The sequence below is a fragment of the Xyrauchen texanus genome, chromosome 36 (genome assembly GCF_025860055.1).
Source record: "Xyrauchen texanus isolate HMW12.3.18 chromosome 36, RBS_HiC_50CHRs, whole genome shotgun sequence".
In the NCBI taxonomy this organism is placed as follows: domain Eukaryota; kingdom Metazoa; phylum Chordata; class Actinopteri; order Cypriniformes; family Catostomidae; genus Xyrauchen; species Xyrauchen texanus.
Genome location: NC_068311.1, coordinates 7227026 through 7247193, shown reverse-complemented (window position 1 = coordinate 7247193; position 20168 = coordinate 7227026). Strand labels below are relative to the sequence as shown.

The 20168-nt window shown below is 37.2% G+C and overlaps 2 protein-coding genes across 5 annotated transcripts in view; one reads left to right on the top strand and one right to left on the bottom strand.

Moving 5' to 3' along the window:
- The window catches only part of LOC127629787 (suppressor of tumorigenicity 14 protein homolog), a 55438-nt gene extending 40355 nt beyond the window's left edge, over nt 1-15083 (bottom strand). The window contains exon 1 of the mRNA XM_052107030.1: nt 14828-15083. Within this exon, the coding sequence (XP_051962990.1) occupies nt 14828-14851 (24 nt within the window). The 5' untranslated portion in view covers nt 14852-15083. The remainder of the gene's footprint in view (nt 1-14827) is intronic.
- Nucleotides 15084-17782: 2699 nt separating this feature from the next.
- LOC127629791 (amyloid beta precursor like protein 1-like) overlaps nt 17783-20168 on the top strand; it is a 61177-nt gene continuing 58791 nt past the window's right edge. Inside the window, exon 1 of one of the 4 annotated variants that reach the window (XM_052107034.1) lies at nt 17783-18131. In XM_052107034.1, coding sequence (XP_051962994.1) covers nt 18069-18131 — 63 coding nt within the window. In that variant the 5' untranslated portion in view covers nt 17783-18068. The remainder of the gene's footprint in view (nt 18132-20168) is intronic. The other 3 variants (XM_052107036.1, XM_052107035.1, XM_052107037.1) reach the window with 3 other exon arrangements.

Genomic DNA, 20168 nt, shown 5'->3' with positions numbered 1-20168 from the left:
CACAGCACTCTTAAATTAAAAAAGAAACAGCATATGCAGCCCATTTTACTTCCATCATGTGCTGTATTTTTGGTGTATTACAGGATATTCAATAAAAATAAAAAAAGTAGGGCAGTACTTGGGTTTTATCCATTCGAAATTGATTGGATCGTGAAAAGTGGGCATTCCATACCAGAATGTAGCCAGACCTGTATGGGAGTTTGCAATTGATTGTGGAGAATTACTCTCCTCCTGAAACACTGCCACCCAAGTATGTGAATATTAAGTAAATTAGGTAATTTTTTTTTTTATTTCATATTGACTTTAACCTAAGACATAGGGGCAAGACTGTAGACAGTTTTTAATGTGTCTGCCCAATTGCAAGCAACTGATTAAATTGCTTCATTTAATAGGTCTGCATTTGGAAACTGATTTAATTAATGGCATGATTTTGCAAGGTATGGTTTATGTACTGTTGTGACATATTTGAAATTGCTACATATGCAGAATTCTCAGAGGATGAAAGACTACCAAATACCAACAGCTGACATCTACTACAGCCAGGCATTTAAGGCCAGCCTCCTCTCTAATTTCCACAGTTTGTTGACTCCACAAAAAAGCTCTAATAGTCCATAAATCAACCATTCCCTACCACAGAGGTACAACAGTGAAGTTAAACAGGGACTGTAAAAATTATCCAAGTGCACTGCACTTTTTAACTGAAAGCAAATGCACAAACAATGAGGAAAGGGTTGTAATTAAAAAGTGGTTAGAAATTGGAGTGTCTGCACCCTGGGAGAAGAGGAATCAGAACATCATTAGGGACGAGAAACACATTGGTATTAAATCAATTTGTCAGATGTGCTACCCCCCTTAAGATCCAGGCTTGATTACGACAAGTTTACGATAACTCATCACAATTAAAGCCATTCTTACTGTAGCTTAGCTGGCAGTCAAGCTGCCTAAATTTGAATTTTTGAATAGCTACAATGGCATAAGATTAAGAGGATCATCTAGGAATGGGGGGGGGGGGGTCACTTGCCGCTGTGGGTATCTGTTATCAGTCCCCCTAATCACAGCCTAATAACACCATTATGTGGCTTGATTCTACCCATAACCCTCTGGAAAATGCCATACAGAAGATGTATCACTCTTATGCAGGGCCACAAGCTAAACAGAAGTGAATCTTTCTCACTTTTATCAGCTAGGGTAGACAAATTTAATTAGATGCTCCTTCACAGGTGTAATCTGCATAATGATGGTGTGCATTTATTCTTTAAAGTGAGGATTGCTTGGAGAATGGTGTGATAATACCATAATTAAACATTACGTTTGCATCAAGCTTTAACATGGAACAAACAAAAGGAAACATTGTATATCAAAGCAAAATAATATACCTGGTCTCATAGACACACGTTACTACACATTTCTGCTTAATAATTTTATTACATAAACTAAATTTACAAGCTTGTTCAAGCACAATCAAAACAGTTGTGCAGTATTGCTCAACTGATAGAGCTTTGCACTTGCGATGGAAAAGGATCGGGGTACAAGTCCTGAAGAGCATGCAAGTCAACACATGAGCCGAAAGTGTAATAGAAGCACCACAAAACGATGGGTTGCTTCAGCAATGTCGTTTTTCATTTCACATTTGCTTTTTAGGTTTATCAGATAGGCTTGGTTGGTTTATCAGAGGTTGAAGGTTTAGAATAGGGAAGTATGTTTTGTTGATTTGAACTCGACAGAGCATTAACCTTAACCTGTTTGGGAGAAAATGTAACTCAATTTTAGCCTCACACAGTGGGCATTATACCTTGGAACTGCCGAGATGTGTTTAAGGAACCACGTAATATAATTCTGAATCTTTTTTGCCACAGTCACATAATCATGAGTTCAGGCTCAAAATAACATCATACAGGCTAGTTTACTTGGTCACATATTGCCAGTGCCACATTGAAAAGCAATTTAATATACTATGCATTATACTTGATAAAGCTGTATCCATGGTCCCTCGATCTCGCCTAAAAACTATAGGTGATAGAGCTTTTGCGGTGGCAGCCCCTAGACTTTGGAATGAGCTTCCATTGGTCATAAAATCATCTCCGTCTCTAGTCACTTTCCAGGGGGCCTTAAAAATGTATTTATTTTCCCTAGCTTTCAATTAATTGCATTATAAATTGTACTAGGTCAATTTGATCATATCCCGTTTTTATTGGTTTTAAATGCTTGTTGCATTCTTAAGCTGTATGTATGTGATTTTATTTATTTTTTGTAACTCCATGTACAGCACTTTGGTACCCAGTGTGGTTTTTGAAAGTGCTCTATAAATAAAATTGAGTTCCCACACTTTAACAAATTAATTTTAAATGACATTTCCTCACATTTGTAATTACAGGTTATCATTTTTTGTTTTGTTTATCGTGATTGTACTCAAACCGACATTTCTAGCAGATAGAAAATTTCAGAGCTAAGCATAACCAGAAAAAAAAAAAATCCATGGCTTTTCCATTACTTATTAAAAGTAAAACTCGTGAAATCAAATGGTCAAATTGAGTTTTGTGGCTTAATCAATATACAGTATATGCTGGCGTACTGCTAAAATTATAGATTATAAATTTATAGCAATAAATGTGTAGTGCACCATGAGTCAACAATATTTTTGGCCTCTTTTCCCACAAGATTAAGAGTCAAAAATATTGACTCAATGTGTACTACACAGATTTTGTCTATTTCAATGCTCTCGAGAATGAGAATGTCCCTCCCCTTTTAACCACCTGCACCGATTAGCAAGCAAACAAATTGCCTAAAAAGAGACAAGCCCTTTGATACATCCTGCCCAAACCTGTTTAAATAAAAAAAATACACGTCAACACAGGAGAGAAAACTGCACATGACAAACAATTTCATGGGTCTTTAAGATTTTATTAATGTCTTGGTTTTCCATCTGGAAAAATCACAATTGTAAAACACACTGACATTTCCACGATTTTGCAAGACCCTGGATTTTTTTGTATCTGTTATAACTTCTGTTGTAATAGTTTTATATCAAAGCAGTTATACAGAATACCATTTTTGAATACCTGTAATTGGCAAAAATTTGTATTAATACTAATTGTATTAATTTCAGATTACAACTAAAAATGCCTAGTCAGTAGAATGTTGCTCTGAGGATTTCCCACAGCAAAGGGTGTTCAAATCCTTAAAGGGGTCATGACATTTTCTTTATTATTTTATAATTTCCCCTTATAAATGTTAGTAAACATTTAACCTAAAACTGTTTTGTAGTATATGAGAATTTTCAACCCTGCAGCCTTAACGTGTTCTTTAAAACTCTAGGTAAATGCCCACTGTTATGATTACACACATAATGGACATTGTGCAGCCTCTTGAATAAAGCCTTATGAAACAGTCGGAAGACAGCATGAACCAGCTCAAAAACAACAAAACCTATATTTCAGGGTTTACACATCACATGTCAAACATCACATCCAACACAAAATAACAATAGCAAGGCAGCGAAACACATTGCATCCAAATGTAACAAACTGTTCCCTGAAGCCCAGCTGCACCATTAACCATCAATATCAAACAGTCAACGGATTAAACATTCATAAATTAAACTGGGTTACTTATAGTTTTGCAGTCATAACAAATAGTGCATGTTTATACAGGCTAGAAAAAACATTTCAATATTGCTCAGATGGGCAAAAGATGTCCTGTGTAAGTGTCCTTTGGTGTGGACAAATATTAAACCCATCTGTACTCTTCTCTCCTCTTAAAGGTGTGTACACACTGACAGCGACTCCATCCCATTCATTTTCAATGACAGCACAGCGACTTCCGGCGACACAAACTGTCGCAACCGTTGGCGACTAGATGTGGGCGTGTCCAGTGACGCGACAAAGTTGAGACAAGTTCAACTTTATTCAAATGAAGAGAGACTAACGGAAGCGACAGCCAATAGGAGAGAAGACGGGAGAGCTCACGTGATCCTTCTCTCTCTCAGCTCCTGCAGTAACGGAAAGATGGATGAAAGGCTAATTCTTGCTGTTAGAAATTTCCAGTGCTCTATGATATGTCCCTTCCCACGTTCAAGGACATTTTTAAGAAAAATACTGCGTGGAAAGGTGTATCTGAGATCGCGGGGATTTTATGGACCCAAACAGACCGGCATTTGCGTTTTCGCCGCAGATAAACAGCTGCTATGGCAAACAGCACGCCTTGTTTCTCATTCATCTTTGATATAAAGCATTTTATGTACTGATTCCATTTATATTTAGTCTTTTCCCTCCAAAATGTTTGTTTTTAGTGGCAAGAAAAGAGTCGCCATCAACAGCAATGGAATGACATCCGTGAATGTCATTCATAAACGTTACTAGGCAACCAGTAGTGGGAACACCCACTAGCGACTTCACCGCCAGCCACTGGCGACCTGCAGCAACAAAGTCGCTGGCAGTGTGTACGCACCTTAAGCCACCTGAGTGCCAGTGTAAGGTCCAAGGGTGCGATGATGTAAAAGTAGGAGTTGATGAGCTGCTGTAGAGGCAGTCATGTGCTGATGTATTCATCTGTGTAATATCACAAGGCACAGAAAATTCAAACAAGCCTTTTTTGAAGCTTGGTTTAAATAAATGCTCTTTATAATAGGAAGGACGTTTTGAGTTCTGAAACATACAGTGTGTTTTTATAATACATACAGTGTGTTTTTATAATACAATAACCTATTATACGGTTTGTCAAAAGATCAAGGGACATTTTATTCCTTATGTCATGACCCCTTTAAAGGCATATCTGTGAATGGGTTGCATATTTTTAAGGAGTGGTGTTCTTGAACATTTAGATGTGATTATTTCTGCTTATCACATGGAAAATCATTGAAAGCAAGCATAACCAAACATGTTCAACATGCTGAGAAGGGCCAAAACATAAGAAGCATACTTTTTTTTTTTTTTTTAACAGTGAAAAACTGTAGTAATTCCCTTTCCAGATAAGATAAGAATCACCCACAGGGTTGCAGCTGTTTAAGAATACAACTCTCAGCATTACATTCTGACTGTAACAGATGCAGCAAAGACTTGCCTCAATATTGTTGACTCAACTTTTATTTGAATTTATTCTAGTACTACCACATACCGGTACTGTTTGAATGTGTTGTATGCTCAAGTATTTGCATTCGAGAGTTTCAATAGTAATGTGAGGTCTTGCATTAGGACTTGACTTCTTCCCTTAGCCATCTACTTTTATAGTTTTCATTTACAGAAATTAGAATTGTTCTGATACATCTGCCAACAGATGTATAAATGTGCAGCAACTGTGCAGCAAAACTAACACCTGAACTTAACTTGCCATTTTCATACATGTCAAACTAGGAAAGTTGTGCTTCTCATTCTAGAGAGCATTTTACTGTATTGGACAAATGTCTTTCTGTAGAGGCAGACATGTGTAAAAAAAAAAAATTATAAAATAAATATATATTTTTTTAAAATCCATACACTAGTCTATGCAAGATGCATCATCAATATTTCATAATATTTAAATAAGGGCTGTTAATTTAACACATTCATATTTTATGTAATGCTCTGAATTATCTGTCCGCAGAACTGCCGCCAATCCTAAAATATCAGCAGTTACAGAAATACTCAAACCAGCCAGTCTGGCACCAACAAACATTACACAGTCGAAATCACAGATCACATTATTTCCCCCAATTCTAATGGTTTTTGTGAAAATTAACTGAAGCTCCTGACCCGTATTTGCATGATTTTAAGCATTGCCCAGCTGCCACACAATTGGCTGATAATCGCATAAGTAGGTGCACAGGTGTTTCTAATAAAGTGCTCAGTGATTATATAGTCAAATACATTTATTTAATCATACATTTAATTTTCATTAATTTGATTTATTTTGGGGGGTGCGGGGGCTTTTTCTGCAAGTAATAAAAGTATGCGACACCACCTTTGAAAGTAAAATTGAGAAAATTATTCAGTTTTGATGTGTTTGTCCACGGTGCAGCAGATAATTGTACTATTTTAGGGTTTTTGAAAAGTTTTATGAAACCTATAAGAAACTATTTGTGACAACTTCTGTGAAGCTTTTCAAAGTACCAAAAAAGAAATACACCTTAGACACTCACAAAATGTATTTAGCAAAACAGTCTGAATTGGTTCAACTAATTTGAGGATTTAACAAATGTTGCACAAGACCACCAATAATCAATGAGCAGTGATGTCATTTTTCATGAAAACAAGTGTGGCGTGGTCAAGCGTTCATCCAGAGAGAGAGAGAGAAAGCGGTAAGGGTGTACACACCGGAGCGCTATAATGTCTAATACCTGTTTCTTATTGCCATAAGCACTGGGGAGAGCGATATAGGAAGGAACCACACCAGAGGAGAGGAGAGTCAGTCACGCTTTAACCGCAGAAGTTGTTTGTTTGTGTAGAAGCCGAAAAGCTATTTTTGAGTGGCAGATCATTAAAGACCAACCTTTTGAGTTGAAGCTCACGTTTCCCGTTTCCTCCTTTCACCCCACAACTAATTACTTTACACTGGTGCTGAAACCCAGGATCTTGGAGGAAATATACGGCAGCATGGAGTCCTCACCGTTGGCAGAAGTCATTAAGTCCATTGCCAGAATGCATCAAGCTCAACATCAAGCCCTGCTTGAGCTGCGCAAGGACCAGGATTGTCGATCCCAGGAGGTGCTCCAGGCTCAAGCAAAGGACATGACTCTGAGCTTACTGCACCAGCAGAAAGCCCATACTCCACACTTTGGGTCACCTAACAAAGGAGAATTTGCTCCAAGCTCAAGAAAGCCAAAGCCGACTGAATGACAGGTGTACTCGGCTATGGGAATTAGCACTGGGAAACAAAGTGCTTGTATTACTCCCAACGTAGAGCTCTAAATTACATGCCAAGTGGCAAGGGCCCTTTGAGGTCAAACGGTGTGTAGGAAATCTTGAATAGGTGACAAGGTGAACAGATAGAGGTGACGCACTTCAAATATACCATCTCAACCTCCTGAAATTATGGAAAGTGGTCCCTTTGACACTGCAACGGTGGTTCCAGAGAGGGCGGAGCTCACCGGAAAAGAACTTAAAAGCCAATCATGTCACCGCGGTCAGCACCACATCAAGACAGCACCCGGGGTAGTGGTACATAGCGATCCCTACCGACTGCCCGAGAACAAGAAAATAATTGTTTAGGAAGAAAAAGAATTGTTTAGGAAGAAATGCTCAATATGGGAGTAATAGAACAATCACACAGTGATCGACCAAGCCCAGTTCTTGTCCCTAAGAGTGACGGGTCAGTACAGTTCTGTGTGGATTATAGGAAACTCAATGTGGTGTCTAAATTTGATACACATCAAATGCCTCGTATTGATGAGTTGCTCGATCAGTTAGGCACAGCTGATTTTTACTCAACACTGGATTTGACAAAAAGGGTTATTGGCAGATCCCCTTAACGCCAATGTCCCATGAAAAAAACAGCCTACTCCACACCATTTGGCTTACACCAATTTGAGAAACCTCTGTTCAGTTTGTTCAGGGCCCCAGCTATGTTTCAGCGCCTTATGGACCGAATCCTCAGACCACACTCTGCTTATGCTGCTGCCTATCTGGATGGCATCATGTGACAGGGCGGAGGGCGGTTTGGGTCGTGATTATACACACCCGGTCCTTTATCAGGCTAAACAAGCCTTCAAGAGGGGTAAAGGTTGACTGCGGAAGGCAGTCTACAGAGAGAGAGCGTTTACGGGCAGCTGTCAGACACCTTTGTGTGTTTGTGTCGTTTGATTTAAGTTTTATAATAAAATATTATTTATATTGTCAAGCCAGTTCTTGCCTCTTACTTTCCATTAATCCCTTTAGACATCATTATATACAATTATGATTGGCAGAGGCACATGCATGCTGAGGGCTGTTGAGGTCACTATGACGAGCAGGACTCATGGCAAACCCAAAGAAGTGTGCAGTTGGACAAATATGGTATCTGGGGTTCCACTTGGGTCATGGGTTAGGTGCATCCCCAAATTGATAAGACTGCAGTGATTGTGACTGGCTCAAGACCAAAAAGGAGGCAAGATAGTTCCAGGTGCTGGCTGGCTATTATAGAAGGTTTGTACATAATTATTCGGACGTCACCAGCCTGCCGACTGATCTCACTAGAAATGGAGCTCTAGACCCGGTCCACCTGGACAGAGCAGTGTCAACAAGCATTTACGCAGGTGAAAACTGCACTTTGTGGCAGACCACTTTTACATTCACCTAATTTCTCTCTCCCCTTCATTTAACAGACTGACGCTTCAGACAGGGGGCTGAAGGGGGAGGAATGGCGAGTGCTGTACATTAGTTGTAAGCTTTCTCTGAGGGTGACAGAGCACCATTGAAAAATAGCGTCTTTCCATCAAGTGTGCCGTCCTCACTCTCCGGTACTACCTGATGGGGCGTGCTTTCAACCTCTATTCACATCACATCCCACTCCACTCCAATGGCTCCACCACATGAAGGCTACCAATGCACAGATCACCCGGTGGTATCTGGCTATTCAGCTGTTTAGGTTTGAGGTGGTCCACAGGTTGGGAGTGTAGATGGGGTCACAGACTTACTTTCCAGAAATGGGGGAGCCGGAGAGGTGGGCAGACCGGATGACTCCTCAGCCTAAGTTGGGCAGTGGGGGTATGTGGCGGCGGCGGCATGGTCGAGCGTTCTTCCAGAGAGAGAGAGAGAGAGAGAGAGAGAGAGAGAGAGAGTGAAGGGTGCACACACCGGAGCGCTATAATGTCTAACACCTGTTTCTGATTGCAATAAGCACTGAGGAGAGCGATATAAGGAGGAACTGTGCCAGAGAGTGAGAGAGAGAGTCAGACTTCAGCCGCATATGTTATTTGTTTGTGTGGAAGTTGAAAATATATTTTTGAGTGGCATATCATTAAAGACCAACCTTTTGAGTTGAAGCTCATGTTTTGTTTTTTTCACCCCACAATTAACTCCTTTACAACAAGCAAATAAGAAAATAGGAAATGCTAATCATTTCCAAACGGTTTCGTGTCATTTTGTGCCAATGAGTCCTTCTATATGATATAACTAACTTTTAGCAGACATACTCAAATAAAATAGTCTCTCTTCTAGAAAAAATTTAAAAACATTTATAACTAATGACTCATCTTGCACTCACAGTGGAATTGAAATTTGTATCTAATCAAATGCTTTCTAGAATGAGAATGTTCCATCTCCCAAATACAAGGTGTATCTGACTAGCAATAGAAAGTAGAAAATCATGGGTCACGACTGTGACAAAGTGCATACTAAAGGCTAATGGCTATGAAAACATAAATAAAAATAACTTGTCAACATGGGGATGAAAAGTGATTTTATGGGGACTTCCAATTATAAATGAAAAAAGAACAAGATATAAAAATATTTCATTAAACAGATGACTGACTATATCTTATAGATGATCTTGTTACACTTAATTTTCACCCTAGATATTTTCCTATGAAAGATTATCCTTAAAATAAGGACACCTCAGCTCTTTAGAGAACTGGGATCTCAAACCACCCTATGTAATTCATCCATTTTTTTGTCATCATGCCCAAACCTCTTTAGTGTTCCTCAATCCCTCTCTTATAAATAGTGTAAAAAAAGATGCCAAAACTTCATAAATGTTTATAAATGGTTTAAGTACCAAGTGTATGGAAACTAAATTTGAAATTTTACCTTAAATATTTTCAAAATTCAAATTTAATTTGAATTTTAAAAAGGCAGCTGATTTTTAAATTGATGTTTTTCAACTAGTCCACAAGAGGTCGCAATGACCATACAGCACTGTGTAATATTATTGCAAAGAACATTCCTAGCAGTTTAAAAAAAATAAAATAAAGCATTCCATTTTCAACTAATGTGAATAAAATAAATAAAAGTTTTAGTCTGTCCATATTCTCAAATGTCTAGTCAAAAGTAAAAAAAAAAAAAAAAGCTTAGACAGTTTGCGTGGCGTTACACTTGCACCGATGCCACAGTTTACTACCCTAGACTCAATCTCCAAAATAATGGAGAAATACCACATTGTTTTTTTTATTCATAACAGTTGAATGTAGGGTAGCAATTTTCTAGATAGTAGTGGTATTTGGCTGAACTCGGTGGTGAAGTGGCGCAGACTATGAGCCCAGGCAAGGGGCTGTTCAAAAAGAGGGAACACAACAGAATGGAACCAAACACAAGGTTGATCTCCTTTCATGACAAAGCATTTAAAAGAAAATTGCTTAATCTAAGAGACACTTAAGAGAGAGTAAAATGCAATGGCCAAAGACCTCCACCTATTGTAAGGGGCTGTCACACCGAACACTTTAGCAACCATCCATTTTTTTCTATGTAAATGTGTGCTAGACGAACGTCTATGCTTCGCTTTGATTTTATTTATTTAGTGTCTTGTGCAGGAGCGCTGTTTTTCAGATGCCGTGTCTAATAAAAACTTGTGCATTCGTTTTTTTCTCATATTCGACATAAATTTGAATTTCACATTTTAATTTGACAGCCCTAGTGTGTACACATCCATATTTTATGTTATTTCTTACTCAAGGTGGCACTGTTGTTTCAGTAATAGACTAGATTTTTATTTAATAAAGAAACATGGAAGTAAATTATAGCAAGTGTAACACATGAACCGTATGGTACAACTATTGTCATTTAGATGTATGCATTTTGGCATCTGGGCATTTTGTAAATCTATTTATTGATAAATATAAGTGTTGGGTCCATGTAAGAGTGTTTAGTGAAATTCGCCTACATTTAAGGGTTAAGAGGTCACAAAAGAAAAACACTTCAGGACCATCAAATTCATTTTAAGCATGGTGAGAAACAGGATTATGAAAAATTAAACATAAGAAATGTCTGTGGCAATACTGTATTTTCAGATATAGTATGTCATGCTTGATCTTGCCTTAGCATTTTATTGCACATTGTACCATTCAATAAACCCCCAACAAAGCATCTTTCCAACTAGGTCACCTGGAACTTAAAGAGCCAGATAAACCCACTTGGCCAATAACCTCCTCAGGTTAACACATTTGAAACTGGCAGCTGACAGAAGATGAATCAGTGCAGAGTCAAACGATCACATGATGACAAGGTCACAAATGGAGTCAAGTGAAAAGCACCAAATTGACTGACATGATAAAGCCTGTAAGTGGTTGAATCTGGCAAGAAGGATGAGTGTAGATACAAAACATGCATCAAGGCAATTCTTGTATTAGAAGCTTGCTCATACAACTAAGGACTAAGTTGAACAAAGTTTAAACCCAAATAATCCATGCCATGTATTTTCTATAAACCACATTTTAATATGTGATCAACACCAAGCTATTTACAGTACACAACAGGCCTACAAATAGTATTAGTGGGCATTCATGTCAAAACACAACCTAAAACCAGTGATGTTGCTTGTGTATGTTTTACCTTCGCAAGGCAACTAAATAGAAGAAATGCCATGCATTCCAAAAACATTTTTGTATCGCCTTCATCTTTATTGCTCAGAAGGGAGCAGATAACCGCAGGTCTAGGATAAGGACAGCTGAGAATATAAACACTGGCAGGCTCAGTATCATCAGTCCATATAAAAACATAATAATAAAAAAAATAAAATCCAACCTAGTTTAAAGGCATTGGCTTTTGGCCACAAGGGAAAAACAGCAAGTTTTTCAAAAGAACAAATCTGTGAAGAAATTAGATGATATTAGCCAGGAATCTGAGAAATTCCTCTTACCCATAGTAAGTTTGAAAGAATGGCGGTGTTTTACAGTATTCTTATAAACATTTTGCAAATTGAAGTTTCCATTAAATTATTTTTGGGAGTCATTTGTCTAAACAACCTACCTTTACTGAAATAAATTAATTTGTGATAGCCTAAGAATAATTACGAATACTTCATCCGGTAAAGCTCTGGGAATACTTAAGGATTCTGGCAATCAAGTTACAACAGGCCTTAGGATCAGAAGAGACTGCAATGCCTGGAAATGTAGGTGTTTAACAGGAAGCAGACCTAGACAGATCTGCAAACAGTGTCTCCCCCTATTGCAGTGAAGGTCTTACTAATGGCAGAGATGGCTTCATCCATCTTATTCAAGTCAACATATTTAGGTAATTGGTTGTTAAAATTAAATGGCACTGAGAGACAACATATCAAGCCAATGCATAGACAGAACAAAATGTGTATCCTTACCACTACAAACAAATGCTAACCAAATATGGGCCTACAGTAGCTTGGTTTTGGGTACTACAAGGCACAAACATTGTGCGGTGTTCATTTGTCAAGACTGACAAACGAAGCTGTGGATTTGATGACTGGGAACACTGCATCACACCCACAGGATAAATGTTACGAAAAAGTAGCCAAGCCCAAAGGCGTAGGCAACAACCTACTATTCACAACTCACTGACAAGGATTAACACTTGAATAATAAAAAAAATAAATAAAAAAAAATAGAAAAATGAAAATCCTCTCATGATTTACTTATATTTAAACCATCCCAGATGTGTATTATTTTCCTTCTTCAGCAGAACCTAAATGCTGATTTTTAGAAGCACATTTCTACCATAAGCAAAGTTTCATGTCCATACAATGGAAGTAAACAGGGCCATCGGGCTGCTGGCTGCTTGAGGGTCCAGAGGGCAAATATTTAGGCAGCATAAACATAATCTACACAAATGTCTTTTGAAGCAAACCAATAGGTTGGTGTAAGAAATAAATAGCTAATTAAAAAGTTTTTAATTTTAAATCTTTGCCGTTGCTGTTATGCCTTTTAGACCATCAAATAGCCAGGAGTCTAATGGCACCGGTTTACTACAATTGTATGAACAAACAGAGTTAAAATGTGCTTGTAAACATCTTCACTTCAGTTCTGCTGAAGAAGGAAAGTCATAAATATCTGGGATGGCTTAAAAGGTAAAGTAAATCAAGAGAGGATTTTCATTTTTGGGTGAACTAACTCTAACATAGTACAACCAAAAAGACTAATGAAAGTGAATGTTAGCATGCTAAGTACGTGCTGGTTGGAAGCACTACAGAGTGTAGTATTGTAACTATGCTACGGTTAGCACCATGACGCTTGTTATTTGGTCAGTGCAAGTTTCTCATCATTTCTGTGCACAAAATTAAAAAATAAATACACAATACTAGGAGAAAAGCTCCAGTGTGCTGAAGTGGGCTACAGGTAACAGATACCTGTAGCCCAATTATAGAAAATTATAGTTCATACGTTTGAAAAAAAAAAAAGCTGGCAAATTCCCAGTATTAGGTCTAAATTAAATAAATTGACAAATGGAAAAAAATATTTATTCAAATAAAAAATGAATTACCAAATGAAAAAATAAATATATATTTTTAAAAGACCTTCACATGTATTTTCTTTACACAAACTTAAATTAGTCCTACCCTGTTCTGTAGACTAAAAAAAGTCAGCTGAATGACATTTTCAGAATGTTCTGCACATTTTTCAAGACTATAAACTATCAGAACTATTTGTCCAATGTTGACTTCACTTTCAGAAAACGAGCTTTTGAACATTACATTTTTTTTAACCCTCTCTACCTCGATAGCATTTGCTGAGCTTTTTCGGAAAATGTAAATTTCATTATGACACTAAAATGTATTTTAGATGATATTCAATTTCAGTTGGTCATTAAAAGTTGCTGGACAAATATGCGGGAAATAATGCAGTTGTGATGGCGATGCTTTAGATTAGATGATTGTTCAAAATAGCCTATTGAATATCAGGAATGCATCATATGTAAACCCTGATATTACACAGCATCAATTTTTCTTTAATAACTGTACACACAGCATATACACATTGATGCATTGTCCTTAAACTAAGACTGAAATCCCACAACTTGATGCAGGTTGCCAGCTTGAACAGGGCCATGACGATTCGCTTCCGGGTCGGAACCGGTGGCAACCTGCGATAGGCGCAACATCTGGACCAATATTACAGTCCAATCAGAAGGGCAACAGTTCTCTTTTGTTTATATGACAGTTAGCTGGCTAATTTCAAGGAATTGTCTCAATACTCTCCCCATTTTGCAAAGACTTCGGAGGGGAAAAAAATAGGGACATCTGGGAGGCGAATTACCAATAAAAACGAATTTCTGTATGGAAACGGCTTAAGAGCAGATTTATTTTGCGATAAACCATGCGTAAACGTATGCGACAAAGTTTTATTTTTATTTTTTAGGTCATCACGCTCACCATTTTTGTGGATAGAAGTAGGCCTACATTGAAAGAAAACAGGCAGAAGACTGCAAATTTTGCACACACACAAAAATAAAAATGTTTACGCATTTTCACTTTTTTTCGATAACAAAACAGCGCGAAAAGTGGATGGAAACTAGGCTACAGACATTCATTACAATACTGAATGGATCTCGCGTACTAAATTGACTCACAGGGAGTGTGCCAAACGAGTTTAGTGCCTTTTAAGAATGTCTTTAAAAACATTATTTTACTCATTTGCGATCCCACGTTCACATTCTGTCCAATTTCCCAGGAGTTTAAACTTGAACGCTCAACTTCATAAGAATTACATTATTTTATGAACAGCTTATTAGTAGTAACGTTGCATATGTACACACTTTACCTCACCGAAACCATATGTAAAGTTAAAGTTCACGTTTCACGATGACACCTGTCTGAGTCAGGCTTGTGCAATCAACGTAAAATATTTTGACTCAAGACAGGTGTAACATGAAACATCTGACACGGAATCGCATATTTTAACATAGTGAGAATTTAAACTGACAGAAACATACTAAATCCTATTTTAATCAAAATGCAAAGATAAATATAGGCTACTTACATGTTCATACTTAGCAGAACTCATGTTGTTTTTGAAAACTCGTTCAGCGTCAGAAGGCACCAAACAAACCGGCAGAAAAGAGGAGGATGCACTCTTGGGTTTTCCGATCAAAACACCACTTTTTTTCTGGCGGTTTGGCTAAAATAAGCAACTATAACTTGGAAAAGTTCTTCAGTTGAATGCTCAAGCGAGTTCCCTCGCCTGTCAAAGTTTCAAACAGTGAGTTACATCTCCGTCACACCTGTCAGTAGTCTCACTGGCCACGGCAAACAAGGTATGACTACTTCCGTCACTCCCGAACACACAGGCAGGTGTTTATTAATAGCGTTCCGAGCGGGAAATTTGCTAGTAAGCTGCTGGAAATCTTTTCTTTTCTTAGGAATTATTGTTTAGGCTATGTCAACAGGAATATTTTTTAATTTGCATTGAAGCTAATTCTGTGACTAAGTTCAACGTAAATTAAATAGATCTATCTATCTATCTATCTATCTATCTATCTATCTATCTATCTATCTATCTATCTATCTATCTATCTATCTATCTCTCTATAATATCTGTCTGTCTGTCTGTCTGTCTATCTATCAATTTATATCTATCTCTTTCACACTCTTTTCTATCTGTCTCTCAATGTTCCTGTCTGTATCTCTTTTCTATATCTTTTGTATATATTTATCTCTTCCACTCTTTCTTTTCTATCTGTCTGTCTGTCACTCTTTTCTGTCTGTCTGCCTCTGTCTGTCTATCTCTTTCACTCTTTTTTATCTGTCTGTCTAAATCTATCTATTTCACTCTTTCTTATCTATTTATCCATCTGTCTGTCACTCTTTTCTAAATATCTGTCTGTCTGTCTGTCACTCTCCCTTATCTATCAATTCAATTCAATTCAATGGGCTTTATTGGCATGTAAGTTTCAAAAACAATGTTGCCAAAGCATCATATAGAATAAATAAAATAGAATAAAAGCCAAATACATTTCGTCCAATAACTTGGACAGTATATAATATAATTATTAGTAATATATAAATAACAGAAATCTATAAATTATTATTATTATTATTTATTTGACCACATCACATTGTGTGTGTGTGTGTGTGTGTGTGTGTGTGTGTGTGTGTGTGTGTGTGTGTGTGTGTTTGTCTAGATCTTTCTGTCCCTCAGGTTGTGGCATGCTGATACATATTGGTCAGCAAGATGTGCCCTGTCTCCTTCTCCTAGGAGTATTTGTAATTTTTAGAGGTAGGTCTTTAAATTCTGAAGTTTCAGAGTTAAACTTGTTTAAGTAAACATTCCTTATTTCTCTGAATGTTTCACATTTTTGGGGGAAGTGCATGTCTGTCTCGACCTCACCTGTCAAACAGTGACCATATATTCTATTTTCTTTTGGTTGCCATGATTTTATGTGTATTCCTGTTTCAATTGCCAATGTCACTGAGCCTGTATTTGGTTAGGGTCTGTCTCTGTTTTCTATCTCTGACAGTAGAGATATTTTGCCAACTCATACTCTCTGTTTAGGGACAGATAACATTCTAATTCTGCTTTATAATGTTCCAAATAGGTTTCTTTGCATTGCGATATAATTTGGTTTACTCTGGTTGGGGTTTGGAAAACAGTGTTGATGTGAGACTGGTGTGTTTGAGGGGGGACGATTAGTCTCAGCACCAACTGATTGATGGATGGATGGATGGATGTATGTATGTATGTATGTATGTATCTATCTATCTATCTATCTATCTATCTATCTATCTATCTATCTATCTATCTGTCACTCTTATGTCTGTCTGTCATTCTTCCTTCCTATCTATCATCTGTCTGTCTGTCTATCTATCTCTTTCACTCTGTCTTTACCATCTGTCACTCTTTTCTAAATATCTGTCTATTTCTGTCTGTCACTCTTGCTTATCTATCTATCTATCTATCTATCTATCTATCTATCTATCTATCTATCTATCTATCTATCATTCTTCCTTCCTATCTATCATCTATCTGTCTGTCTATCTCTTTCACTCTTTTTTCTATCAATCTGTCTAATTTTATCTCTTTCACTCTTTCTTATCTATCTATTTATCTTTCTGTGTGTCACTTTTTCTTTTCTAAATATCTGTCTGTGTCCGTCTCTGTCTGTCTGTCTGACACTCTTCTGTTCTATCTATCTATCTATCTATCTATCTATCTATCTATCTATCTATCTATCTATCTATCTATCTTTTCTATCTATCCATCTATCTATCGGTCTGTCACTCTTCTGTCTGTCATTCTTCCTTCCTATCTATCATCTGTCTGTCTGTCAATATCTATCTATTTCACTTTTGTTTCTATCTGTCTGTCTAACTATCTATCAGTCATTCTGTCTGTCTATGATCTATCTATCTGTATCTCTTTCACTCTCTTTTTATCTGTCTGTCTTTATCTCTTTCACTCTCTTTTCTATTTGTCTGTTTATATCTATCTCTTTCTTTTCTATCTGTCATTCTTTTCTAATTATCTGTCTATTTCTGTCTGTCACTCTTCCTTTACTATCTATCTATCTATCTATCTATCTATCTATCTATCTATCTATCTATCTATCTATCTATCTATCTATCTATCTATCTATCTATCTGTCTGTCTGTCTACTAAATGTAACAACAAAAGGTTTTACCCTTGCCCTTCAGCACAGCAATGCAATCAACCGCAGGTGTGTTTTTTGCTGCGTGCTAAAGCGCATTTAGTAAAGATTTATATTCACCGCACCCTAGTGGCTCATCCTGATACTACGTCATCTAAGTGAAATGCGGCTTTGACACCACTGTAGTTCCAGCATTTATTCTGGTAGGAATACCAGAGATATCACATAGGAAGCTGGCGTGTGCCATTAAATGTTTTAAAATTGTGTTTCTCTTCACAGATTTGGTGTGGCCACTCCTGACAGCCGTCGACAGCTGTCTATGCATAGGCCTATCTTATAATGACCAGCAGGGAACGCTGCTCTTCCACAAACGGACGCCCACCTTCTGCCAGTCCGAGCGTGACGCGTGCAGAGGAGGGCTTGGTTTTACAGAATGCAGCCGCAGCCGACTGTCAGTTCACATACTGAGATCTGCAGACACAGGAGATATCACAGCCAAGCACCGACGAGACCAGCTCCAATCCCGTAGCAAACCAGTTCACGTTGATTTTTCTTTTGGAAATAATACAGTAATTAAAGAATATACAGTGAATGAATTGAACAAAGTAGAGTAAACTACGCAGAGAAGGAAGAAGAATGGGGCAGAATACGCTATTAATATTGATGACTTTATTGTCTTATTGCGTCTGGAGAGATGAGGTAAGATCTCAATGCGGATAATACATTTATGTCACATTGAGTTAATGCTTATAAGTTTATTAGGCTACACTAATTTTGTTTGGTTTATTTCAGTATTCTGTTTGTTTCAATTACCTTGTCAACATATGTTTTGAAGAGAAAAGACAGATTGACATTTTAAAATTGTAAACTTACATATAACATAAAATCCTTGGGTCGGATATGATATTTGCAATAATATTTGTTGTTTACTGATGTGTGCGTGTGTCAGAGAGAGAGAGAGAGAGAGAGAGAGAGAGAGAGAGAGAGAGAGAGAGAGAGAGAGAGAGAGAGAGAGAGAGAGATAGATAGATAGAGATAGATAGATTTGGAAACATAGCCTGATAAATGGAAAGATAAATTAACTGAGCATATTTATTTCTTATGCTGGGTGCGTGGCTTTACATTACAGAATGGATGTTTCTTAGTTTAAAAAATAGGAGTTTTGACTAACAGATTAGAAACTAGTGGAATAAGTATTGTATTTAAGTACTTAAATGAGAAAAAAATGCTGTGATGGATATTTCACACTGAAAATAATGAATGAGTATTCATGCTTATCAGGTTAAGATTCTGTATCAGTACAATTTTAGTTTCTGTTTTCTTTGTGGAACCAAACTGACTATTCAGCTGAAATAAAATCAGCATATCAGTGAAACTTGACATGTTACAACTAAAGAGTATTTCAAATAAAAGGCTCTGAAAAGATCAAATTAATTAGGTTAATTAGATTAAGTTACAGTGACTCATTCTTAACCCTGATGCTTGAATGATGTCTGGAGGTTGTTGATTCAGTGCTATTAGATATGCTGCAGCATCCGCGGCCTGCAGTGCTGACGAAGCCTGCTGCACTCCAGGCCTAAGATGAAGAAATTACAGAGATGGTTGCATTGACATTTTATGCCTTTGCCTCCTACGTCTTGATATTTGTTATTCATGGCTGTTTGCATAATGAAAGATGCATATTTTCGATAAAAGATTATATCATTTAGAAACAGCACAAAATCCTTTTATGAAACTAAGCAAAGAACAACAGGGCAGATTATATAATATATAAAGGTTTTATATAACATGATGCTAGATTTGGAAGCATCCAGATGTTGAAATATAAAGTGTTATTGCAGGCAAAGGATTTTGTATTAGTCTGAACCATTCTGAAATTGTGTAAATCCCTTTCAATACTTGTGAACGTATCAGTGTACATAAGTGAACACATATACCATCTCTCACTGTATCCAAAGGGATTTTTAGTGCTGCAATTTTAGGGGGGAATAAAAGGTGTTAGCCAGCAACATGATGATTTTGATTGAAGGAATTTTAATTCTCTCATCATTTACACACCCTCATGCCATCCCAGATATGTATGACTTTCTTTCTTTTGCAGAACACAAACAAAGATTTGTAGAAGAATATCTCAGCTCTGTTGGTCCTTTCAATGCAAGTGAATTGTTGCCAGAAATCTGAAGGTCCAAAAAGCAGATGAAAGCACCATAAAAGTAATCCATATGACTCCAGTGGCTAAATCAATAGCTTCAAAAGCTATATGTTAGGTGTGGATAAGAAACAGTTCAATATATACGTCCTTTTTAACTATAAATCTCCACTTTCACTTTCAGATGTAAAAGTCTTTATGGATTACTTTTATGCTGCTTTTAGCTGCTTTTTGGACTTTCATATTTCGTTCCACCATTCACTTGCATTGAAAGGACGAAAAGTTTAGAGATATTCTTCTAAAAACCTTTATTTGTGTTCAGCAGAAGAAAGAAAGTCATACACATCTGGGATGGCATGAGGGTGAATAAATGACGAGAGAATTTTCATTTGTGGGTGAACGTTTCCTTTAAGCCCAGCATGAGCGATGACTTCTGTCGACTGAAGAAAAGTGCTTGAACTAAAGATGTCCTTACTTTGGTTTCATCATTCCCATAATGTAATCATTGACCAATAATCAATCAGCTTTAATTAAACTGGTGTCTCATAGAAAGCAGATGGTTAATTAGAGTGATTGAGGTCTATGTA